At 42.2% G+C, this 27480-nt stretch overlaps 1 protein-coding gene across 2 annotated transcripts in view; it reads left to right on the plus strand.

Annotated features, from left to right (window-relative positions):
* Nucleotides 1–27480, plus strand: part of GRIN2A (glutamate ionotropic receptor NMDA type subunit 2A) — a 293498-nt gene that overhangs the window by 245917 nt on the left and 20101 nt on the right. For both annotated transcript variants that reach the window (XM_069486138.1, XM_069486139.1), the window contains 2 exons: nt 1147–1307; nt 16674–16861. In XM_069486138.1, coding sequence (XP_069342239.1) covers nt 1147–1307; nt 16674–16861 — 349 coding nt within the window. The remainder of the gene's footprint in view (nt 1–1146; nt 1308–16673; nt 16862–27480) is intronic.

Consider the following 27480-nt stretch of genomic DNA (forward strand, 5'->3'; position numbering starts at 1 on the left):
CCACAATGATAATACAAATGAAAAATAGTAATAAGAGCTTTAGTTTTGAGTGCTTGTTCTGGTCTGGGCACTGTTCCAATTACTTGACAAATGTTGTATTTTTAGATCTTCGTAGTGACCCTACAAGGGAAGTGCTGGCATGACCCCCACTCTGCACGTGGGAAATAAGTGGAGGCAGTGTGACAGGAATGACTAATCTAAGGCCTGACAGTTTGCAAGGGATAGAACCCGATTTTCCAACCAGTCAGTCTGAGTTCATACTCGGAACCACTGCCACGTGCTGCCTGTAGTTTTTAGTTGTATTTCGGGGACTCAGATCCAGTTCTCTGGACTTCTAATCTGGTTGAGTCCCCTGGAACATGAAAGCTGTGGACAGACAGTAGCAGCCAGTCCGTCAGTGAAGACTCGTGATGCCCTTCGGGGGGCTCGAGAGCCAGGCAAGACCCGGGTATCCCCAGGAAACCAACGGTCAGTGGAGACATCAGCTCCCCAAAGATTCAGGAAGCCTGCCATGTGCCGGGCATTGTGCTCTTGAGGAATACTGCCTACACGAATGAACGAGTGAGTGTAGGATGAATGAATGGCAGCACACAGTCATTTCTGGGTGAGGTGAAGGCAGTTGTAAACAGGGCTCACAGAAGGGAGTGACTGTGGGGATCCCAGAAAACTTCACCATAAGGTGGATAAATGAACTGAATTGAGTTAGCACCTTAATTCCAGTCCGGTCAGCATTTCCTGAGCACTGACTGTGTCCCTGGCTCTATGCTAGTCTCTATCATGGCACAGAAAAGTTCAACCCAGCAGATATCTATGGAGCACCCCGCCAGGCCCTGTGGTGGGAACCGGGGAACAGTACAGAAGACAGGCACTGTTCCCACCCTCCGGGAGCCCACAGACCAGTGTAAGATGTGATTAAGTAGAAAGAAAGCACAAAAATAAATGTTTCTTTTCCTTGCTGTCCTGCTGTGCCCTAACGTATGCATATTTTTACCTCCTAACATCAGACAAAATGATCGCTAATTTCTTCTTCTTCCTCCTCTCCCTGTTCTTCCTCTCTTCCCTCTCCTCCTCCTCCTCCTCCTCCTCCTCCTTCTCCGCTTCTTCTTCCTCCTCCTCCTCTCTCTCTTCTTCTCTTTCTCTCTCCAGTTTCAGAGACCTCATGACTATTCCCCACCTTTTCGATTTGGGACGGTGCCTAACGGAAGCACAGAGAGGAACATTCGGAATAACTACCCCTACATGCATCAGTACATGACCAAATTTAATCAGAAGGGAGTAGAGGACGCGTTGGTCAGCTTGAAAACAGGGTAAGGAAGGTGGTTTCTTTCTCTCCGCAGGCCTGCCAGCCTATAAACCCTGCAGAAATGGGCTCTGCATGCCTTGGTGCTTATCTACTTCCTTCCTCGTATTTTCTGGAGAGTGACTGCAGTCTGGACTGTCTTTGTTAACCTAATGAGCTTCAGAGGTTTTCCTTCCGGGTTGTGCTAAGGCAGAGCAAATCCAGGACACTTTGAAATGCAGAGGACCAGGGCAGTTTCTTAAACCGATAATAAAGTTTCTCCAACTCCATGGGATATTTTAACCAGATAGAGAGATCTAAGAAGGTTGAGAGATTAAAGTAGTGAAAACAAATATTTTTATCAGATTTTAGACAGGAGGTTTTTTTGGGGGGAGGATGTAGCATACTGATAACAGCTTTATATGGAAACTAATTGTATAACATTGATGCTGGAGAAAGAAAGTATGGAGAAAAAAGCAACCCAAACTCAAATCATCTCTCTAAAGGTGTAGCTAACATTCTTGTCTACCTGTGGCACCATGGAGTGTAGCATATATTATATAGCTGAAGCTGTGAAAAAAATAAAGACAGCACCGTGGTTAAGAGTTTAGGCTTTGGAGAGAGAGTGCATTCTGCCAACCCTCATACCTAAAATGGGAATAATAATAGAACCTAAGAGAGAATATTTGATGGAAAGCATTTTAGATAGCGCGTGGGACATAGAGAGTACCTAATTGTTAGTGTTGCTATTTGTTGTAAAAGTTAAATTCTATTCCGTGGACTCTGTGTGCAATGCATTTTGGAAAGGGTTCCATAAAAAATGGATTTAATTTTAAGTGAAAGACCTGTTTAAATGAGGAGAGTTTTGATTATCTGGAAAATTAACTTAGGCGAGGCATCTTGGCTATCAGGGATTCCTGAGATGGGAACGTGACTGCAGGTGCCTTCTCCTTGCAGCTTAATAAGTAGTCTCTTCCTCCCTGGCTATTCTGCCGGCCCCTTGCAAAGGACTTGCTGCTGGCTTTGTATCTGGTATGGGATGGAGGGGCCTTTAAATCATCAAAGCCCGAATCTCTGCATAATTCCCCAGGAGTTTTGGCTGTGAACCTTCTATTCTTTCAGCCTCAGTCTTTAGAATTTCTTTGGTGTCTTAGCAGAGGCTGGGTTAGAAGTCGAATTTATGACTTATCCAAAACTCATTCATACACTGCTCATTCTGGCTTGTATTATTTTTTCTTAAATTTAAGTATAACAAAAATGAAAAAAAAAATTACAAATATTAAATCTGCTTTATGGCTTTGTACAAACTGATCATCCAGGTCATCAACACCCAGAACCTCCCCTCCGCGCCCCCCCCACACCTTCTTCTGATCAATATCTTCCATCAACAAGCCTCACTTCTAAAGCCATAGCTTCGTTTTGCCTGTTACTTTAACATTTAAATCAAATGTTATTTTAACATGTAAATAAAATCATGCCATACGTTTTCTTTTTCTTTTTCTTGTTTTTTTTTTTTTTTTTGGCTCAATGTTCTGTTTGTGAGATTATTGCATGTCATTCCAGTTTTTTCATTCTCATTGCTGTATAGAATTTCATTGTTAGAATATACCACAAATTTCTCTCTTCTAATCTCGGTAAACATTTGAGTAATGTCCTATTTGGGGCCATTAAGAATAATGCTTCTAAGGACATTCTTGCACGTGTCATTTGTTGCATGAGACAGTGCATTTCTCTTGGTATGTACCTAAGGCTGTGCTTACTGAGCCATAGAATGTGTGTATATTCAACTTCAGTAGACATCAGAAAAGACAGATTTTTGATGACTTTCACGGTTTAACCATGGGTATAGGTTTTTTGTTTGTTTCTACTGTGGTCTTTTAATCAACACATACAGTTGCTTTGGACAGGCGGTGAGCGTGAATGTGGATGGCAATGACTGGAAACAGTGGTTGCAGCCTGGCTGGCTCCCTCGTCACCCATTTATTACTCCGAGCACAAAATGGGTTGTTTTCTTTCTTTTTCAATCTTTTTTTATATAATACAATAAAAAGGGGTAGAGAAATGGAAACCATCCTTGGCCATAAATTGTACAAAGTGTTTTCTGGAAGCCATATAATAATTATAACATCCATCTTAGCAAACTTGGGCAGATGGTAGGTTCACTCTATACTCAATCTCCCATGTGGGGGATGCTTCGCACTTTAAACTCAGAAACTAGAGCTAAAGGAATATGGGTCTTTTTTTAAAGAAATGTATTGATGAGCCCTTAGGGATGAGAGCACAGCAGGGGTCCCTCCTAGAGATTCAATTTCAGTGGGGTTAATGTTGGGGGACACATGTGTATGTTTAACAGGCTCCTTGGTTAATTATTTAAATAAATTGAACTAAATTTTGAATAGGTAATATATGATTAGAAAATCAAAAAGTATATAAAAAGAAAAACAGTGAAGAGTCTTCCCTCTACATTATTTCTCTTCTAGTACCTCCCTGCATAGTAATCACATTTACTCTCTATCCTGCCAATATTTCCTTCCAGATCTTTCTATACTGATGCATAAAGAATTATAGAGTCATTTTTTTATAGATTTACAGCCTTTCATTATGTAAATGTATCATACTGTATTTAGTCAGTCCCCTATTGATGGATAATTAGGTTGTTTCTAATCTTTTGCTATTGCAAACTACACTTCAATGAATATCCTTGGATATGTGTCACATACAATGTAGAATAAATTTCTGAAATAGCAGGTCAAAGACTACACATAATTTTGACAGATATTGACAAATTTCCCTCCAAAGGAAATTCATCCGTATCCCGTCAATGTGTGAAAGAGCTTATTTCCCCAACATTGTTTTTGCCAAAACCATGTGTAATCAATCTTCTAAAATTTTGCTAATAGGTAAAAAGTGTGCTGGCATAAATTTTAATGTGCATTTATTTTATTTTCAGTAAATTTTGACCATATTTTCATCACATAATTAAGAGCCACCTGCAATTCCTTTTTTTATTTTGATTAATTTTTCTATTGGTTTTTTTGGTCTTTTTCTTACTAATTTACACATTAGAGGGATGCACCTTTTATTTGTGGTGTGATTACAAATGTTTTTCCTAGCTTTTTAGTCTTTTGAGCTTGCTGATGATATTTTTTTCTATGCAGATTTTTATTTTTCTCTAGTCAAGCATATGAATCATTTTCTGATAGCTTCTGGATTTTGAGTCATAATTCAAAAGTCTTTTGCCACTCTGAAATTACAAAATATCTTATGCTTCCTTCTGTTTTGATTGCATTTGTAGAATTTGGAATTTTTGTCGGTGTATGGCATGAGTTATGACTCCATCTTCTCTGAAGATGATGAAAACCAAAATATGAGAACTGCCATCAGAGAACTGCACCAGGATCTAATAAACTCTTTGTACTGGTTGTGTCTTCTATATCCCACCACGATCTTGCTATCTTTCAAGTGTCTCCTTCTCCACACTTAGAGATCTTTTCCTTCCCTCGTATAATTTCTTGTTTCCTCTTTAAATTTTTTATTATGAAATACATTAGTGTTTAAGGAATAATAATAAAATGAAATCTTCATGTGTCCACCACCGGGCTTTAAAAAATAGTCATTCCTTTACTTTTATAAATCATATACAGCATCTCTAGAAGTTTCCATCCCTACGGAAGGTACAGGGAGATGCTCCTATCTGAACTGCTCAACCTCAGGACATTCCCTTTATGCCGCCCTACCCAACAACACTTTAAACTCCAGCAGTCCTTGACTTAGAATACCCAGAGCAGGCAGCGCAGCTGCCAGAAGTCTCAGTAACATCTGCTGCTTAGCAAAGCCATGTGCATAGACACCAGGGTCAGTGAAATTACAGGTCGTAATCTCCTGGGAGAGCCTTAAACACAAGAGGGACTTTAGATTATGATCAAGTGAGAGTCCCAGTTGGGTTTGAATCTGGGTTCTACTGTTAGCTGGCCGTGGCTTTGGACAAGTTATGTCACCTCTCTGAGCCTCAGTTTCCCTGTCTAAATAGTGAAAGTCTTGAATTCTTTGATCTCTGAAATAGTTCTGAGATTCTTTTGTGTCAAACACTTATCAAAATCCAGACAAATCCCATATACTAGATACTGTCAATTTTGCAGAATTTAGCTTGGCCAATGGACCAACTCTACCTGAATCACATGATTACTTGCTAAAATGCAGATTCCTGGGCCCAACACAGGACGTTCTCTTGAGCCAAGGAACCTGTGAATCTTTATTTTAACAAATATTTTCTCCCACTCCAGGTGATTTTGAAACATGCTAAAATTTGAGAACTACTATTCTAAAGAAGTTCAATAAACACATTTTATTGAGACAGGCATAGAAAGAATAGACAAACCAAATGCTTGTCTTCGGAATCCATAATTATTAACACGTTAAGAAAAGCATAGGCAGAGAGAAACTGGAAAGTTAAGTCTCATGTCTCATTGTTTATTGAAATTCATAAGAAATAAAGAAATTCTCATGTAAATTGGTGAGAAATTAGAATTTGGTGTGTAAACATCAACAGAGATAGGATTTTTCAGGAACAGATACGTTGTTTCATTGTTTCGTGTGGGGCTCCCCTGAACCAAAGGTGGGTGAGCCTTACTGACTTCAGGTTTATAGGTTGATGCTTTCCAAAGTGTAGCAGAGTCTGAGGTCAGTAGGGGTGCTAATAGAAATGTGGGTTCCTGAGCCCCAGTCAGCCAGTTGAATCAGAATCTCTGCGGGGAGGGGCCTGGAAATCTGCATGGTTTAACAAGCTTCTCAGGTGACTCCAGTTGATGCTAATCAAATTTTAAGAACATCCGCACTAGGAGAGGGAACTGAAGCTGAAATGAGCAGAGACAGATTTAGATTTACAAATGCTCGATCATCAGAAGCTGATGTTCTCCAAACAGTTTTGGCAAGTGGGCAAAACTGCAAGCACAGCACTTGTGCTGGATTTAAATTAAACAATGTCCCCAGCACTCCAGAGATCATCATATTTCAAGACACAGTGGGATGGTTTGTGTTTTTATTTTAATTGATTTTCGTACACAACTCGGTGTCTATGCATTTATGAGAAAGTTCTGATTTCCTTAGCAGCATCAGTCTTCAGCCCTCAGACTTGCCGAGTCCCCCTGTGCGATTATATTCCCGGCTCACTAATGTGGGGAAACAGGTCTTTTTTGGCTTCCTTTATATCGAGTAGTGGGAGAGAGGAATTGGAAGGGAAGACTGTCTCTTTTTATCCATTTTATTGTGGTAAAATACACACAGCATAGAGTTTACCCACCTTCACCATTTTTCACTGGACAGTGCAGTGGTAATAAACACATTCATAATGTTGCGCAACCATCACCACCAACCATCTCCAAAACTCTTCATCTTGTGAAACGAAAACTCTGTATCCATTAAACAAAAACTCATTTAATCTTCACAGCCGCCCCACGAGTTTTGCTCTTGCTCAGGCTGGTCTTAAACTCCTCGCCTCAGGCAGTCCTCCCTCCCCAGCCTCCCAGAGTGGTAGGATTACAGGTGTGAGCCACCACGCCTGGCCTGTTGATAGTGTCTTATGATGCACAATTTTCTTTTTTTTTTAATTTTAGGGAGGATTGTCTTTTGAAAATAAGCATTTGTCTGAAAGGCTTAAGTTGTCCTCAGTGATGTGCCCAAAAAAAAAAAAAAAAAAAAACAAAAGAATGGGGTGGTCACATCTCCCTGCCAGAGTAAAAAATGTCTTCATAGAAAATTGAGCATTGAAATCTTTTCTAGATCACAGGTTCTCAGCCTGTGCAGTTTAGGAATAAATATTTTGATTAGTACTGCCAGTGATTCAGATGTAGGTAGTCGATGGGCTTTGAGAGGTTAATAGTTGGATATTGAGAGATCGAGTTCTGTATGGAGTGGACAGGACAAGGAAGAGGAAAGGTATTTCAGAAGGAAAGTGCTGAATGAGGGAGGATGTGGAAAAACATGAGTTTAGGTTTGAGCATATTAAGTTGGAAGTGCCTTTGGGAAAACATGATCGTATTTCCATGCCATCTTTGTGATTATTGAGACCTTACAATTTGTGAGCTACAGCCCTGAGCACTTCACGTGCCTAATCTCATTTAATCCTCACAACAGTACTATGAACGGGGGATTATTAATATTATTATCCCTTTTAAGAGACGAAGAATCTGAAACTCAACAAGGTTAGCCTGATTACCCAACAGGCTATTTAACTAAATAACTGCATTGTAGAATTATTAAATGTAGAAGTTAGGCTTGCCTCCACCATTGGAAATGCCTGCGAGGCAGTTGGTTAGTTAGGGTTAGAGTTCATGGGAGAATTGGAGACTGAAGTTATATTGATATAATGCATATTGTATTTAATATGCATATATTACATAGTACATGTCATATTAATTGGTGATCTGAACATTGCTAAAATCACAGCATCCTCATTTCTTATTCTCAAAGGAAACTGGTCCAGGAATATTGGAGTTGTCAAGGCAAAGGTAGACCAGGATAGTATCATATAAGTATCCTCACTGAAGTCTAGTTACTATGCAGAGCAAGTTCTTCCAAGGATGCCATTTGCACAGCTTTTATTTGCCATATTTTATCAGTCAGCCGGAATCAGACATGGATGGTTCATTTGCAGCTACTGAGTTTGAAAGCAGGTGTAGACATCAGGGTTCAGTGAGCCATTCTAAATGGGATAGCATCATCTCCAGAAAAAATCAGACCAACCATGACCTGGTTTCTGAGATCCACCCCCACACTGCAAATAAAGCTCAGAAATAATTGCTACCACATCACAGAGTTAGGAAATGTTTTCCTAAATAAAAACTCAGAAATACACAGACTTTTTTTTTTTTTTTTTTTTTTTTTTTTGGTGCATGGAATTATTTCCTGTTAGACCCTATTAAAACAATATTAAAAATTTTTCAAGATCATAAAAAACTGTTAAAAGCAGAAAAAATCAGGGAGGGGGAGTTAAGGTGTGAGATCACGGTTCTTTAAACTTAAAGATGGATAGAGAAGGAAAGAAAGAGATGAAGAAAGCAGACTAAAAGGAAATACATTAAAATGTTATCAGAGGTTTTGCTTGGTGATTGGGATTATGGTCTTTATATCCTTTTATACTTAACAAATTCTTAGTAACACAACATTGCTTATATTACTCAGGAAAGAAGCTGCTTCTAAACGTAATCCGTCCACTTCTTTCTGTATTTCCTTTTTATCTTGTTGTCACGTATGTACAGTTTACTCGAGTTGAATTGGTGTGTGTGTAAATTTGTGTTTTGCTTTTCTTAGTAATATAGTTTGGTTGGTTAATTTTTATGTTTAATGACTAGGTAACATTTTATTTAGCTGGAGGAATATTAACTAATTTAACTTTTACTGTTCTGTGCTTTCATTGTGCCTTGACTAGCATTGAAGGACACTGCAAGAAATAGTTATTTTTCACAGGGCAGTGTGTTGAGAATGCCATGCGGTGTCACCCTTCAGACTTCTGCAGCACGAACGGCGCCGTTCTGTGCAGTTTAAGGCATGCTTTTCTCTTGTGGACAGCACAATCCTTACAATAATTCATAGTTTTCTTTTTGCCTGGACTACCACATAATTCAGAGCTTAATCTGTCATCTTTCTTTAGCAAGTGTAGACGCTCACGGGCTGAGAGCCCTGAGAGTGTACTGACTTTCCCTATGGCCTTAGCTACTGTTCCACCTCTGAATTCGCTTAGCTCAAATAGCTTTATCCATATGTTTAAGCTGTATTCTGTCACATTGACTGCAAGCTACCTGAATTGCTTTGGGAGCTAAATGAGGTATTTCTAACTAACAGATAACATATCTTGGGAGCTTAAGTGCCAGGTACCGTTTTGAATGTTTTGCCTGCTTTTTCTTATTTAGACCTCGTAACAACCCTATGAGACAGTGACTATCACAATTTCCATCCACTATTGAGGAAATAGGCGTTGAGAAATTGGCATTGAGAGATTAGACAGCGTATCTGGGGTCACTCTTGTTCCAGAGCTCATGCTTAGAGTCGCAACTTAAATAAAATAATAAATATGACCATTTGTATAATATTGCACAATTAGGCTGTTTCTAATTTTCCGCTATTATACAAAACCTGGTACCAATTTTGTTCGCATTTTGACTTTAAGATTTTTCTTTTCTTTCCTTGAAAGCCTTACTACTGTTTAAAAAGGGGCAATATTTCTTCTTGCATTGAGATAAAGAAAAGAACTGAACACACACGGGTGGAGGGGGGTATTCCTTCTACTGAGGGGCAAGCCACAGAAAACTCTTCCTGGGGAGAACTGTGGAGAATCAGGAACTCCTTGGCAGGTTCTGTATCCTTAGGGATCACCTGCTAGTATCAATTACTGAGCTCACATAGGACTGTCACGTATATAATCCCATTTCATCCTGATTCAACCCTGCCAGATAGGTGCTCTCTCCATTTTACAGAGGAGGAGACTGAAGCAGCCGCTTTTCCAAAGGCTAATAGCCAGTGGGTAGCAGAGCTCGCATTTCAGACGAAGACCCGGCCGCTTCTCTGAGCCCTGGTATGCTACCCTCTGCTTGTCCTGAGAAGGGATCGACTCTGGCAAGGGCTTTGACCCAGGAGAATGAGACTTGGTAGAAATAATAACCACAAAAGAAAACTCAAAGTGGCAGCAGTTATAAATTAGTAAAATTTGTTGTGGTCCAAATGCTGATCTATGAAGCAAATCTTTGTAGAATTTAGACACAAAAGAAATGACCCCAGTAAAAATATTTCCCCCCACCAAAAAAAAAAAACAAACTAGAAACAGTTTAACTTTGCTATGTAAGACATTGATCTAGGAATTAAATTAGCTTAATGGAGTTTGCTTTGGAAAAATGCTTCCTTAGTGAAAATTCATCAATGTCAGTATATTTCTGACTTTAGAATTTGTACCCACAAACTCAGAGTCTAATGTGATCCTAGGTCGCTGTTTGGAAGCCAGTTTTAGACCATCTCATGTTGATGGCAGATACAGTCTCCACGTAGGTTGAGCATCTCTTGCCAAAGTAAACACTTTCGAAGGTTGTCATGCCTCAGTGGTACCAGTTCTGGGGGCCATGAATGTCCTTTCCCCACCAAGAGCCCTGAACCTGGGTATCTGATGATGCAAACCACCACCATCGCTTCTCCGCAGAGCAATATCGTCACTGCCAATCTCCTGAATTTCACCGGTATCTGCAAGTACAAAACACTTTCACTTCCATTTTAATCCATTCAGCAGCCAGCCCTGTAATAAAGATATTGTTTCCTCATCTCACAGATGAGAAAACTGAAGCTCAGAGAGGTCCCATGACTGGGCCTCACTCACAGACCTGGTGAAGATGGATCTGAATTCTGGCCACTGTTCTGCAGTTGCCCAAACATGCTGACTGGCCTAACATGTAGATGTTTTCCTCTTTTTGGAAGGGCTCTCTTTGACCTGAAAAATACATTCAGTTGTCATCGAAGAGATGTTTAATTTTCAGCAACATTTTCAACTAGACCTCCAGCATACATACATACACATGCACACACGTGCACACTCTGCTTTCATTAATTCATCAAAACAAGTCGATGTCTCATTAAAGGCTTCTTGAATGTTAATGAATGAATAATTAACTTTAACTATATAATTAGCCTTTAAGTGTGCTGAGACCCCCAGAGAGCATCTGAAAACATGCATAAGAAGATGATGAGCTAAAACCGGAAACTTTTGATTAGGAAATGTCAAGCCTCTTGACAATACAAATCTCTGTCCCCAAGGGGACCAGGCCTTCCCTATGGGGCATTGTCTTCCCCTGTGTCCAGGAAATCAGATGTCTCGGGGCTAGGAGTGGACTCTCAAGGCCATTGTGCAGGGTATAAGAGAAACCGACTGCCTGGAGTAACGGGGTCAGACCTGCACACTTGAGAATGCTGTAGCAGCTCTTCAGAGCTGTCAAAATACCTGGCAGGAAATCGCTCGGTTAAAGTAGCATGGGGCACATGTGACATCCCTCCTTACTTAGCTTCTTTGCTAATTTACAGAGAGGAGGTCTTATTTCCCCCTCTCATTCTGAATTGCTGTCATTTCTAATCATTTGCATTCCTCGAGGACTGCCGGTGCCAGAGAGGGTGACAGCACCCACACAGCCTCTAAGATGCCTGGAGGGGGCTGGGGGCATGTCACGCAGCCAGGGCAGCACAGCATTCCTTTTGGGCTCCAGTTCTGCTCCATGTCGGGAAGTTGAGGTGTCGTCTGATCTGTCACAGATGTTGGAGAGGAGGGATCCTTCTCCGTAGGTAGTGGAGACAGAGAGGTGTGGAGCTGGCATTGAACCCAGTGCAGGCGGGAGCTCTGTCCCGGTCACAGGTAACGTCTCACGGTTCTCAGACCTTGTCCCTTGAGCCTCGTCCTGCCCAGTGGGAAAAAGGACAACCCTGGGACCTCCCAGGAGCACGAAGACGATTTCCTCTTAAAAAGAAGGTGACAGTGCCCGCCGAGCAGAGAAGATTAAGTGGGTTCCCTCCCCTGCAAGCCCTCCATTGCACTTTCAACTGGCTGCTCTTAGCTCTAGGGACCAGCCCCTGCAGTGACATCCGTCTGTCTATGTTGTTCCAAACTAGCGCTGCCAACCGCAGGCTGCAGCCTCACGTGTCACTCTGGCTCCAGCAGTCGTAGCTCAACTCCCCCAAACGCTTCTGGTCCAAACTGGGCTTCGGTTTCAGGTGACCTTTTACTCTTGCTCACCCTTTACCTTCAACAAGCAGCTATGACCATCTCTATATGTAAATGTCTCCTGAAGGATTGGGGTAGGACGCATTAGGGGCAAGAGAAGTTTTCTATGGTAGTAACTCCAGCCCCTTCCCACGGCTCTGCGTCCAATGGGGAAGCAATCGGTGAAGCTGAACCACCCACCAAACTCTGGCTGCTTGGCCCCATCCTTGCCTCTTCTTTCATAACGTTTGGCTTGACTGATCGCTGTAATCCCTGATCTGAATTTCCCGAGTAACCGACAGAGCTGCCTCCACTTAGTCCACAAGTCTTAGGGATGACGTGGCTTGGTCATCGCGGTTATGTCTGTGGCCTTTGGCATCAGACTGTGCAGGTCCAAATGCTGCTTTTAGCACTTCTAGTTAGGGTGATGATATTGAGTTGCTTTAATGGTGCCTCAGTTTCCTCCTCTGACAATGGGAATAGCAGTAGGATACCCATTCCTGCACAATGAGAAGAGTAAATAAAACAAGATAAGGCATATAAAGTATCCAGAACTGGATTTCTCACATAGGATGTATAAAATTTGTGAGCCCCTTTGCCGTAAAATCTGAATCCGATTGAATGCATCTATGTGTTTTGAGCAGTTGTTCGTGCCAGACGCTGCACACACACTTTGTTTATACAATATCACTTTAGTCTCAAGGGTCCTCTGAGGGCAGATGTTGTCAGCTCTGCTTTGCAGAGAGAAAATCGAGGCTCAGAAATACAGGTGCTTTGTCCAAAGTCTCTGACTGCAAAGCTCGCTCTCCAGTGCATCTGCGATTTGCATTTCTTTTCTTTTTAACAACAGGAACAATTATTTTTTTTCCCAATTGAAAATAGCTCAAAAATAGACCTTCTTGGGTGAGAGCAAGAATAAGAAGGGGAACCCAGCGTCCTGCTGGGGCTGGGCTGGCCACTACAATAGCCACCAGCCACTTGTGACCACTTACATTAACATCTGCATGAATGACATTAAATAAAATTAAAAACTCAGTTCCTCAGATTCGCCAACTGGATTTCGAGTGCTCCATACCCAACCTAGACAGAACAGACACAGAGCGTTTCCATTATTGCAGAAAGTTCTGTTGGACAGTGTTGCCTGAGAAGGTTTTGTAGAACAGAGTTTGGAAACATCACTGGTGAGCTCCAGGCTGCTTTAGCATCTCCGACCTTGTGTCTTTGTAGAAAAAATAGAAAAATAATTAATAATAATAATAGTGATATCTCATTACTGGGCAGTCGTGAGGTCCCAGTGGGACAGTGTATGAAAATGCTGTGCACTTTTATAAAGGACCACGAGAACACTGGCCATCTCTAGCAGAGGCGGCTGTGTAAACCCCAGCACATTTATAAACATGCAGGTGTCTGTGGCCATTACATTTTGACCCCAGATCTCTGGAATCATTGATGAGAGAGAGAAACCTAGCTCATGTGGCCCTATGGTTTTCTTCCTGTGTTGTTATCACTTTGGTTCCGATGTGGCCCCAAGGTGACAAAGTCAGGCCATGGTCCCTGGCCAGACCCCTCTAGCCAGGCACGCCAATGTGTAATTGCTTTGCTCACACTCAACCACGTCCTATTTGTGATCATCCTGCCTCTGATTTGACAGCATTATGCTTTTACAAACTTGGTTCCCTGAGAAAACTTCCTTTTTTTCCTTTCTGCTCATCTGGCTGCTTTTTGCTCAGCTCAAAACGATTTGTCATGAAATATGGTACCGATTTACAGAAATCTGTGCCTGTCTGTAAAATACCAATTTAAACTGCTGTGGGCTGACTCTCGTGTGGTTGCGAGGTCCATGTTTAGATTTCCAACCCTGCAGTGAGTCAGGGTGGGGTGGGTTAAAAGGATGGCAAGAGGTTTCACCCTATGAATACCAACAGCTGGCCTTAACGTTCGAATGCTCCCATAGGCACACATGTGTGTTTATATTTGTTTTTTGAGGAATTGAGAGATGAGAGTTAGGTGAGACTTAGGAAGTCTAAGTAAAACCAAGGTTCTCGGCATCTCCATGGCAACTTAAATCTGTGAAGTACTGACGCTGCAAGCACCTCGGCTTTATTAAGAGGGCAATGCCATCTGTGGCCTGAAGTTCTCAGGATACGTAAGTCTCAACTTCCCTGTTGGTAGTCACGGAAGGTGACTATTGGCTTACAAAATCACAGAATGCCACAGCTGGGCAAATATCGCAGCAAGACCACAGGGACCATGTCCTCTCATAGATGAGGAACCAGCAATCCAAAAGAAGGAAGTGACTTTCCTGAGGTTGCCCCACCATCTAAGGCTGGACTCGAACTCAGATCCCTTCTACCTGTTCCTACAGTGCTCCTGTGACACACTCTACTGTAGAACTCTTCATCCCATATTTCTGCAGGTCTCAGTGTCCCTGGCTGCCCAGAAATGCTGCTTCCTGTTGGTTTGTCAGCTCTAGGCTGTCATCACTGTTGACAACACCCAGCTTTCTTCTGCTGCTTGGGTGATCTGATTCCTTTTGAATACTCTCAGAGCTGAACGCCTCATCTCTGATCCCCCAGGCTTGAGATCAAAGCTTCAGAGTCTTTCTATGGGTGAGACAAGCCCTGTAATTATGCCCCATCTCAAATTATTACAGAAACAAACAAACAAAAAAATTGAGATGAAGAATGTGGCTGTAAACCTTCCAAATAGTTTCGTTCCTACGGGGAGTCCTCCAGCAGCTGTCTCTGAAACGATGAGGCATTTCTCTTTGCCACTTTTATTTTTCTTTGCTTCACTGTTTTATGTTTTTCTGTTAAATAAAGAAAGGCAATAAAGTTGAGAAAGTGTCAGGAAGTGGAATCATCTCCGATTTTGTTTTCCTACCTGTTTTAGAGCTGACACATCCAGCCCTGATTCAGCCTGGTTAAATAACTTTAACATTTGGAAGCAATATGCGTGCGTGCTATTGAAAAGATTACTTGATGCTTTTTTTTTTCATTTTTTTTTTATTTCAGCATATTACAGGGATAGAAATATTTAGGTTACATACATCGCCCTTGCCCCACCTGAGTCAGAGCTTCAAGCATGTCCATCCCCCAGACGGTGCAGGATGGACACACTTGGAGCTCTGACTCGGGTGGGGCTTGTTTTTTAGGGGTGCTAGCTGGGGGGTACATACAGGACTTCTGAGTTGATGATAAATGTCCCCGATTTTGAACTACATGGTGATTTCAAGGATGTATACACACCTAAAGATTTATTGAGTACTTTATTGCCTATAAGTGATACCTTAATAAAAATAAATATATCAAAAAAAGAATTTAAAAGTGCTACATTTATTGATATGAAAATACATTCAGTATGTGTGAAATGACAGAAAAAAACAATCTGTGAAATAGTTTGTATGGTATAGTCATATTTTCAGGGTTAAAACAAGGGTTGGCAAACTACAGCCAATGGACCAATCTGTTTTTGTAAATAACATTTTATTGGGACAGAGCAGAGTTCATTTGTTTTCACATTGTCTATGGCTGCTTTGGTGCTATGTATGAGTTTCCCGGGGCCGCCAAAACAAAGTAGCACATGGTTCTGGAGGCTGGAAGTCCAAGATCAAGGTGTTGGCAGGACCACGCTCCCTCAGAAGGCTCTAGGGAGAGATCCAGGCCTCTCTCCTGGCTTCTTCTGGTTCCTGGGCTTGTGGCAGCTAATCCAGTCTTTAAGTGGTGTTCTCCTTCTGTGTATATCTATGTCCAAATTTTGCCTATTTATGAGGATGCCAGTCATAGTGGATCAGGGGTTCACCCTCTACTTCAGTACAACCTCATCTTAACTAATTACATCTGTAATGACCGTTTTTTTCAAATAAGCTCACATTCCAAGGTATTGGGGGTTAAGATTTCAACATATGAATTTGGGGGGTGGGTACAGTTCAGCTCCTAACACCCTACAACAGCAGAGTTGAGTAGTTGCAACAGAGACTGTGTGGCCCACAAAGCCTAGATTATTTTAATACCTTGTCTTTACAGAAAAAGTTTGCCAACCTCTGTGTGTGTGTGTGTGTGTGTGTGTGTATGTGCATAAACATAAAAAATTTGGAAGGTTCTTCACCAATATGTTAACTGAGGTTGCTTCTGAATTATGGATAATTTTCATTTTAATTGTATTTTTAATACTGTATTATTTGGATTTTAAGAAATTATGATGCAATAATTTTTGTTTTATAAATAATCAGTACACATATTTCTTTTGTAAGAAAAAGACATTGTTCCTATATAATATCTCTCCCTGTCCTGTGCACTACCAACAAATTCTCCTGTCCCCTAATGGTTTATTTTGTTCTGATGCAAACCTGTCTAAATAGGCCACCGTTCTCCACTGTTGGGAGTGTTAAGGGCAAACACTTAGCAAACCAGCAAACTCGACTGTTTACTCACTTGGGTAGATGGATTCTTCGTGTCCTTATTTAGCTGCCTCTTATACATTGGGGAGAAAAGGTTCTGGCTTTTATCTCCTCATTAAAAATAGATCCTTTTATGACGAAAGGATGGAGCGGCCATGAGTCATCATCCCCAGCATGAAAGAAAGTTTGTGATGCTGGATCAGGCCTCAGGAGGACCGTGCAATGGTACCCAACCACCCCCGTGACTCCCTGGTTTCTTGTCATTTCAGGAAGCTCGATGCTTTCATCTATGATGCGGCGGTCTTGAATTACAAGGCCGGGAGGGACGAAGGCTGCAAGCTGGTGACCATCGGGAGTGGGTACATCTTTGCCACAACTGGTTATGGAATTGCCCTCCAGAAGGGGTCTCCTTGGAAGAGGCCGATTGACCTGGCCCTGCTTCAGTTTGTGGGTGATGGTAAGATCCCCGGGTGACCCCCTACCATGGTGGGGACTTGAGACCCTCACACTCTCTCTGTTTTCTAAGCGGCTGTCCAGTGGATGTTTGTATAACGAGTTTGCTCACTGAAGGTATTTACTGAGTGCCTGTCACATGCTACCAGCGTTCTTCAGTTGCTCTAATGGAAAGCAATTTTAGATAACTACATTTTAAAAAGTATTCTGAGGACACAGAAGCATCTCTCGAGCATCTCGTCCTCAATTCCTCAGTGAATCGAGGAAAGAGTTAAATAGGTTCAGAGAAAAACAATCAGCAGGACAGTCCCCGAGTGTCAGGAGGCTGGAGTTGAGGAACCCTGCTTTAGAGCATTATATAAGTAGTCTACAATACGTCCTCATCTCTATTCTCTACATGCTAGATTTCAAACTCCAGAGAAAAGATTCGTGATATGTTTGGGATCAAAGACTCTTTTTTGGACCCATCAGAAGTGACTAGGGGTAGAGTCGTATTGCACTAACATGAGTGGCTCATGGTATTATCCTATGGAGGAATGAAGGAAAGGCAGTCACTAGAAAACAGGGAGAATCCCATGGGATTTCACTATAGTTCATCCCTTAACGTGCGAAAAAATTTACAGTTTTCACCCTCGTGGGGTTTATAGTCCAATGAAATTATGGCATTTATGGAACTATACAGCCAGCTGAGCCAACTGTGTCCCCAGAAGCATTTCCTTCTGTCTCCCTTCCTACTTCATAGCCGGTGATCTCACTGCAGCCCGAGTTTCCTGGCATGGTACCAACCTGCCATTTCCAGACAGGAAAGGCAAAGTCAGCACAGATAGCAGGTTAACACCATAGACGTTCTCAGTGTGAGTAGGACACAAAAGCTCAGGGCATAGGTCAGAAGCCCCATTCAAGAACAGGTGGAGGCTATATTCAGAGACAGTGAGAGAATATGCTGTGCTTGTCCACAGTCGGGAGAGGGAAGTCCAGCAGCCACTACAGTCAAATGCAAAATCCAGATAAGCAGAGGTTAGTGCACAGCGTTGGTGTGAACTTGAACATGGGGCGTAATTCCTTGCAGCTTCTTCTCTTCTCTCTACTCCTAGAATTAAACCCTGGATTCTCACAGTGTCATCAAGCATTTTAAATGTATTTTATATTTAACTCTCAAATAAGAACATCTGATTCTTTGAATTCCCTATAGGGCATTTGTACCTTCCTCAGGTCACTGGCCATGTTCTCTGCTGTGTAATAATGATTTGTGGCTATGTTGGTCAGCGTTCGCTGTGAAATCTTAGAGGCATGCAGCAATAAACATTTACTTTGCTCATGGGAGTGCAGGCTGCGTGGAGAAGCTCTGACTCAGGCTGGGGTGTGTATGATGGCTCTACTTTCTGCTGCAAGCACAAAGGTCAACAGTGTGGTCTCTGCTCCACGAATGTTTATTCTGGGTCTCAGGCTGAAGGGGCGCCAGTTACCTAGGGGCAGCCCTTTTCCTGGCTATGTCAGAGGCACAGAAAGGAACACATAACTGCACATGCACATTTCAAATCTCTGCTTTGTCATGTTCGTGTCTGCCAACACCCTCCTGTCTAAAGCAAGTCAGATGGCCATGTCCGTGGTCAAGGGATTGAAGGTACACACTAATGTTTATGGGAGTAGTTTTGAAGTTTCATGGCAAGAAGTGTGGACATTGAAGAATTGGGGCCAATTGCTTTGTCTATCACAGGGGTGCTTAAGCACCCTTACATAGGTGAACTACTCAGCACACAGTTGTCTTGTTTCCAGCATTTATCAAAAAACCCTGAACATAACAGGTAATTGGTCAACAAAGGATTGAATGAATAATACATGTCTGTATGAATGGTTGGTGTTGGGATGTATTTCATTTGACAAGATGTGATGGTATCTGTCAGTCTGGTATGTGTGATGGGTATCTGTCAATTAAGTGAGTTCTGAGTCTAACTCTACCCACCATTGTCATCACTCTCACAACATCTGTTATGAAACAGCTAACACATTTAGGGACTAGGATATGTCAATCATCATATTGGATGCATCATACGTGTTCTTTCATTTAATCTTCATAGCAGCATTATGAGGTTAAATATTGTTTATGCCCATTTTACAGATGAGGAAATTGAAGCTCAGAGGGCTTTTGAGCCCCTTAGCTAGCAGCAAAGCCTCTACTTCAGGGACCTTACTCTAGAAGGGGGTCAAAGTCTTGTTTCATTTAATTCTCTGAGATTTCTATCAAAGGTGACTAATTAAACTTGTGATATTTATAAACCCTTTAGGAAGGAACAATTTAGTGCATATCCAAACTAAATCTATTGTCCCATTTACAAATACTGCTGTGAAAGAATTGATCATTCTCAGCCTCGGTTTACTCATCTGTTAAAGGGTACAGAAATATTTACCTGCCAGGGTTGGTGTGAAGACAAAAATGGGACAATACATTGTGAAGCATGTAGCTTAGCACAGCCCCTGGAATGTAGAAATGGTTCAATAAATGTTAGCTGTCACCATCATCATCAGCATTATGATCACCACCATCGTCACCATCCTCCTCCTCATTATCATCTCAATATCATCATCACTATGATAATCATCAACACCATCATTCTCATTACCATAACCATCGCCTCCACCATCACTCTCATCATTCTCTTCATCATTGTCATCACCATCAACTGCATCCTCATCATGACCATCACCATCACCACCATCATCACCATCATCCTCCTCCTCATCATCGCCATTACCACCATCATCACCACCATCATCACCATCACCCTCATCCTCATCATGACCATAACCATCACCACCATCACCATCATCATCACTATCATCCTCATCATCATCTCAGTATCACCATCACTATCATCACCATCTCCACCATCATCACTATCATCATCCTTCTCATCGTTACCATCACGGTAATCTCCCTCTCCTCCTCCTTATCGCCATAGTTGTCGATGCACAACTCTCATATCAAACACAACTTCTCTAATGTTGTTTTGGCAATAATATAATCAAGTGAGTATCATGGAAACCACCTTTGTGGTGCTGGACAGAAAACGTTCTCTTTGTGGCAAATAAAAAATGAAAAGTGTTTGCATCCAGGTAGGCCAGAGGTTTGTTCCTTGGACCTACAGAACACGTAGGTTCTCATATTTCAAGTCTGGGCTCACTGCTTTCCTGGCCAGACTGTGGGGTTGGGAAATGAGTCTTCCCAGCTTCGTCTCTAGAGGCCATCTGGAGGCAACGACATGGGAGAGAAAATGACGCTGCTCCAGAGGGCATCTTAAGATAATCTTCCCAGAAAGCCATGTCCAATTCTGAATGTCTCTCTAGGAGTAAATACATGAATTAACACAGCTGCATAAATATTTCACTTATCTTATGCAGCTTCAGCAGGATTAATTATGCTCTAAAATTAGACCTGTGAAGAGCACAGTGCCGAGCGGTACCTAATTATTATTCATCCTCTAGAATGGAGTGTTTATCTCTTGTTATAGAGTAGCTTCAGTGGACAATTATGAGTCTAATTAGTGTCAAAAGTATAAAAAAATTTCCTAATGAGCTGTATAAATATAACCTTTGAGGGGAGCGTTTGTTGATTGGGGGAACCTCTTACGTGAAGCCTGCCATGCATTTCCCCAGGAAAAAGGGCTACTAATCTGCCTTGAGGGGTGTACGGGATCACAGTAACACTTTGCCTTTCTTTTCCCATCTAATTTTGTCCTTTCTGAAATGATGGCATGCACCAGGGGACCTATGGCTCTCAGTAGTTCCTTAACAACACTCACAGGTACTTTTCAGCATTGGTCAGCATGAATACCCAATAATTACAAAGAATCAGATAACTTTTATAGGCACTAATGTTCCAGGAGGGGATATCATAGTCTTTTTCTTCTTTCCTTTGAAGAACTTACAATCTAGTTGGTTGACAATATATAAACTTAAAATATCTAATCTTATAATAAAAACACATTTATAATACCTCACACACATGAATTTGTATATACATATATGTGGACACACAAACACATACACATATATATGTATGTTCTTCTTAGGTGTCTTGGGTAAATGAGAGAGTGGCCAAGGAGAAATATGAGACATACTAGGTTTTTTTAATGGGAGAATGGAAGGACAGAATGAGTCAGAAAGCAAACAAGTGTAGTGAGATTTAGACCAAGAATAGAATGGGGCAGAGTTCACAGAAGCCCCAGCCATTTACTCATCCAGCAACCGACAAATCTCCACAGAGTCCCAGATTCTCCCTGGCACCTAGACGGTGGCACTTGCATGAGAACATACAGGCTGAGCGAGCCTGGGACTTAACGAGTGGCATTTCTGGCTTCCAAGTAAAGGTGAACAGGGGATCTTTTAGGTCCCATCCATCTCAGGGATTTTGTGATAGTTTTATATAATTCTGGGATTTGAAGAGGCAGAAGGAAGATCATAAAGGTCAAAACCCTCTTGATGTACAAGAGCCAGAAAAAAGATATTGAGGAGACCAAGATTGTATAACTATATTATTCAAAACAAGTGATGCTAAGGAAAGGGAAGGAAACGATTGTTTATGAGCCCCTAGTCTGTGTCCAACCTCATGCCCACATCACATGTAATGTTCTGGTAACTCTTTATGTAACATTCCGGAGTAGACTTATTATCTCCACTTTGCAGAGCAGGAAGATGAGGCTCGGTTGGCTTAAGGCAGCTAGAGCAGAGCGTCTCCCAACTTCACCACGAACAGCAGTCACCCAGGGGGTCTTGCTATAAAGCAAAGCTTCTGTTTCAGTGGGTCTGGGGTGGAGCCTGAGACCCTGCATTTCTGACAAGCTCCATGGCGCCAGTCCATGGACAACACCCAGCGCAGATTTTTTTAATAGATGTAAAAATTGAACCAAGTTCATCTGATTCCATTTCTGATCATCTTTCCATGAAACCACGCTGCAGGGAGAAATCTTAGTTGCTGGTGGCCAGGTCATTTTAGCTATAAGTAATATTTTTTAGCACTGAGAAGCATTTAATCTTTCTCTTTGTACTTTGGTACAAAGTTTTCATGGTTGTGGATTTATTTTTAAACTCAGAAATATATTACTTGTCTCTGAAATGTTGTCTAAGTTCATTGAACAAACAAAATTAAATATATACATGTTTATCATATATTTTTATGAGCTATTTACATGGTATATTTCATTATACCTATATCATATTTAGGTATGTGTAGTAGATATTACATATAAAATATTTTAAGGCTATGGTACATATATCTCTTATATTAATGTTGTATTAATAGAGTGATCAACTCCACTAATTTTGCCAGGACTCTCCCAGTTTTAAAACTAGTTAGTAACCCTAATTATATTTGGGCATATATGATAGATGTCATATATGAAATATTTGAAAGATACTATATAGATATATAATTTTAGTTCATTGGGTTCCCTCTGTCCCTTTTGTGCTGCAACTTTGCCAGCAGTCATCTAAAGATTCATCCAGATTGTTAACAGGTTGGAAAGGACCACAAGTTCTGCTCTTGTATCATAAGAAATCTTGCTACAATTGACTCTAGAGCTTTGGAAAACCCCAACCCAGGATATAGATGCTCACAGATCTTGGAGTGGGGAACCTGGGAGGGGTGTCTGTGGAGAAGCCCCCACCTTATCTCTGAATGGATCCATGCTGGCGTTGAGATTCCTCTATTTGTTGGCCGCTCTGCCACTGAAGTATGCAGGTTGGCATCTGATGGTGAGGGACCCCACACTGCCAGGCGGAGTAAAGAGCATTTGTGTGATTGCATAAGTTCTAATATCTAATTAGACTTCTCATAAATTGCTGTAGGCCACTAAATGGGTTACTAATATCCTCAGCTCTGCCCTTGTCCAACTTCCCAACGTCTTAGGCTGACGTCTGAGTCTTGGGGAGAGCTGGACACTCCTGCAGCTTGGACAGTGATGACCATGCACACCCATTCTGAGGACAGCACATCCCTGAGAGGCCCTCACAGCCCATCTTCTCAGGGTTGGCTTAGGGATGGCATGACAGCGTGGGTTGAGGACATCTCTGAAGACCCCACCTCTAAATACTTTTCCTATTCAACTTTCCTAAATTCCACCATTTGAAATTTTATCGGATAAGCATGGACTGTTTGATGAAGGCCCCTTTAAAAATGGAATTCCTCCTTCCCTCTTCTCCTAACCCATTTCCTGGTTTGACATTGACCCACCCGGCAGCCTCTGTGATCCTCCATGTAGTCTCCCAGAGAGACCTATAAGCTAGATACCCTTCCTATTAAACTCCTGTAGATCCGTGCTTATAGCATTCCTGTGGCATTTAGCAAAGCAAGAGAAGGGAAGTGAGTAAGAAGAAGGTTCTACAATTTCCTCGTGGTGATACCTTCAGCAAATTAATTTCTTTGAATCTCAGTTTTAAATCAGAATTGTTTAAGGATTAAATGTGAAAACAAACATCAGGCAACCAGCCTGGTACCTGGCACATGTTAGATCCCAGCTCATTGGTGGCCCCTCTGTGTCCCGTGGCCCACTTGAGTGCACTGCATTGTGAGTCCCTTGAGGGCATACACCATCCATGTCCATCCCTGTTGCCCCTCCTGTCCCCCAGGACTCACAGCTGAGCTTGGCACACAGCAGGTGCTCAAACAATATTTGTTAAATGAATGAATGAATTTGAAAATGCTGCAGACATATACTTTTGCAGGATTTATGTCACCAATTGAGTATCTTCTCCAATGAAGGGGACATTGCTTTGTTTAGGAATGACATTAGACACCTCTAGAGAGTTGCAAGGAGGTAACCATGAAACCACTGCCCAATATGACAATCTTCCCAAGCCTCTTGCCCCACTGTATTCACTATAAGACAGAGGCAAATTCCTTCATTGTTTAATTTGTGTATTATTGTGGTCATAGATCCCCATTAATCTCTTTAACAAAATCCTCTGGGATATATATAACCAGCAAGACCATATATTTCCTGGCTCTTAGAACGGGAGTGGATACAAACTGCTACTAAGTCCAGTAATAGGGAAACTGAAGCCAGAAGGGGATATGACCTTACCCAAGGTTGTACACCGAGGAGTGGCAGAGTTGGGCCTAAACCCCAGATTTCCTGCCTCCTAGGCCAATTATATATTAAACACAAAACAAAGGGAAAACAGAACCTTTAATGATCCCTTGTCCTGTTCCTCTGGGGAAGACTTGACCTCTGTGGTAGGAGCGAGGGGTGAGGAGGACAGTTGGGGTATCCTCAGCCATAGTGGCTGGCAACACAACCCAAATCATAAAAGCCTCCAGTAGAACGAGCTCTGCTGTCCCCAGGCCCCTCCTCCTTCCCTGCAGCACGGTAGAGGGAGGACAGGAGAGGCAACGTGGACTCACAAACACTTACTTTGTTTGTCTTAGGGAAGACCACACTAATGGAGGAACCGCAGGCAGGTTTCATGTCCAAAATGTTGTCAAGCACATATGCTTGGTTTAGATCTTTGACAAACCAAGGCTGCTCACATCATCTCACTCTCTCCTTTGTAAGCATCTCCCAAGCTCTAGCCCGAATCCCTACCCCAAGGAGGAGCTTGTGAATAAAGCTGTGTTGTTCCACCCTTGATTCCTGTTCTACTTCACTGACATGTGGTTTTGTTCATTGCGATGTCATTAGCATAAATAGAGAACTCTAAAACCCTGGCAACCCAGAGTGACATTTGCACGGTTTCATCTTAACCAGATCCTCTCTCTGCCAAACTGGGTTGAACTCCCACTGTGTTCTTTGCTGGGTTTACTCCTGTAGTCCTAAGAATTTAAATACTTGAAAGCTTCCTTCTTAATGTCTCTCTTTCTCTTTCTCTAACACTGTATTTCACATATCTTACCAACTAAGGCTTGTTTTCTAAATTCTCTAATTTCAGCCACTAATTCAGGTGTTCACACGTAACTGTCAGCAACATACATCAGCACTCCTGGTTCTTCTGTGCCCACCAGATCAAAGGAGGGTCTAGGATTCGGCCTCTTTAATCAGGAACCCAGGAGGGAGTAGCCAGGGATGGTACCTGCGGGGGCCCAGCAATTAAAAACATGGGGCTGAAATCTGTGCTCCATTCTGCTGGTTTGTGATCAAGGGGGTAACAAGAGAAAGGGCGTTTTCCTCAGCATTTGGCAAAACCCATGGCCCAGATAGAGCCATGGCCTGTCTTTGAAAATGTGGTTTTACTGAAATGCAGTCACATCCATTCTCTTACGTGTTATCTGTGGCTGACTTCACACTACAGCAACAGCGTGGAGTCGTTGCAACAGAAACCACATGACCTACAAAGCCCAAAATATTTGCTGTCTGGCTCTTTATAGAAAACGTTTGGTGCCACCTGACCTAGACTGTCTGGAGAAAGGTAAGAAAGGCAGAGGAGACTGAATGTTGCAGTTTGTCCCATTCTCCTAAGGGAAGGGAGAAGATTGAGATGAGAAACAGAAGAAAGAAAAGGCAAGTGGGATGAGAAAGGAAAAAGGGACAGAGATATATTAGGGAGAAATTAGAGGGGAAAAAAAGAAGGAAGAGGAAGAAGAAAATGATGAAGGATAAAGAAGAAGAGAAAAGAGCAGAGTCACCAAGGAAGGAAAGAGGGAAGAAAGGAGGCTATAGGAAAAGAAGAGGTAAAAGAAAGGGAGAGGTAAGGCTAAGAAGGAAGGAATGGGAGAGGAGAGGCTGTATTGAGCCTGGGCATCCATGGAGCAGGCTGGATTTGTTAAGCTGAGAATCAGCCACACTGCAGGTGAAATTCAAGAAGACTCAGGGCCGCCCACTGCCTTGTCTCAGCTCCAGGCCAGTGGTGCAAGGCACAGACCACCAACTGACTCTCTCCTGCCTTGAGGTGTCTCATCTGCCTCCTGCTGGCTTCTCCTGCCAGCAGTTCTTCCTGACATAGGTCCCTGTGTCCTCAGATGACTCAGCAACACCCTAATGCAACCAGCAGCCTCAGCCCATTTAAAGAAATAAATGCAAAATAAGGATTTGGGGGCTGGGGAGGTGGTTGAGGGAGGGGAGGTGCAGAGAATCTGAGAACCCCCTTTAAGGGCATGGGACAGCTTTCCATTGCTCTTCATGGAAGTAGTTCAAAGCTACCATGATTATTATTGTTTTTATAGAAATTTATGACAAATAACACTTATGGAGCGGTAACTACGTGTCACCAAATCATCTAAGTCTTTACATGTATTCATTTCATTTGATCCTCACAGTGATTAAATGGCACGAGTTATGATTATTAAGCCCTGTTTAGAGATGAGGGAACTGAATCACATGTAGGTTTAGTAAGGTGTTCAGGATCACCCAGCCAAGTGGCAGATCTGAGAACCTATGCACGAGGGCTCTAGGATCTTTGCTTGAACCGTTATGCAATATTGTTTCTCCTTTAGCTGCTGTAATCCTCGCAGGCATCTTGTAAGGCAGGTTTTCTCATCTGGAAAGGTGAGATATAAACACAGATTTGTCAGACCCCAGATTCAGTGTTCCTCTTTTACTAATGGGACAACATCAGTTCCCTGCAGATGATCCTGGGCAAAATAACTTGCTGGCAGAGGTTGAGGGTGGGAGAGAAAGTGATCTACACATTTTTTCATTTTTCCACGGTGAAGGAGACCTATCTGTTTCTCAGGCCCTGGCACCAGGGGAACAGGCCCAGCCTAATTTTTGAGATCATTCAACCCTGGCAGTTTGGGGAAAACTCGGGACCCAGAAGCAAGAGATGAGAAGGAATGAAACAAGGACAGAATGTAACTCAGGCAAGTCAGATGTTTGGCCCCGATACAGGCTTACAGCGCAGCCTCCCCGGGTTCACAAAGGCCTGCCTGGGTTGCCAGAATTGCTTATTCCCCACAGAGCTCCTTGGAACTGCATAATCCCCAGCATTTCAGAAAGTTATTGTTCCTTGCTAAAAAGTGTTTTAATCAAATTGAGACTTCAAAGGCAGAAATCACAGTAGGGGCTGAGCTAGGCTACTCTGTAAATCACCAACTTTCTAATCAAGTTAGGAAGGACTGGGTGCCTTTGACAAATCCTCCAATTGATTCACCCATTTTTTCATTTGTTCATTCATTCTCCCTTCTAGTCATTCATTCAAAAAAGAATAATGGAGCAGCTTCTAAATTCCAGGTGATGGGATATAAAAATGATTAAACACTCCTCCTCTAGCGCCCTTCCTTACGAAGACGCTTTTGACATTTTTGTGTCCAACAGAATCACGTGGGGAGCCTGTTGAAATATAGTTACCTAATTTTAGCCCCCTAGAGGTATTTTTACATCCTCTCTGGGTGAGTCTAGTACATAATAATATTTAAGAATCACTCTTTAGATTCACAATATTTAGTATTTAGAAACATCTTATTCTCTGATTGGCAAATATTGGCAATCGGTGGCCAAAGAGATCACCCAATTGGGGTCCGTGATATCGGGTCTTTGCCCTGTGTTTTGTTCACCCTCCTTCTCTCAGGGCTCCTAATTGGGTCTACACAGAGACCTTGGTGATTATGAAAACCTGAGCAATAAATGATGTGGAACTTCTGAGCGTCAGTCTGCCCAGCAGCCTCAGTAAGGACCACAGGAGATATGAGGTAGG

This window comes from Eulemur rufifrons, chromosome 14, assembly GCF_041146395.1.
Source record: "Eulemur rufifrons isolate Redbay chromosome 14, OSU_ERuf_1, whole genome shotgun sequence".
NCBI classification, from domain to species: Eukaryota; Metazoa; Chordata; class Mammalia; order Primates; family Lemuridae; genus Eulemur; species Eulemur rufifrons.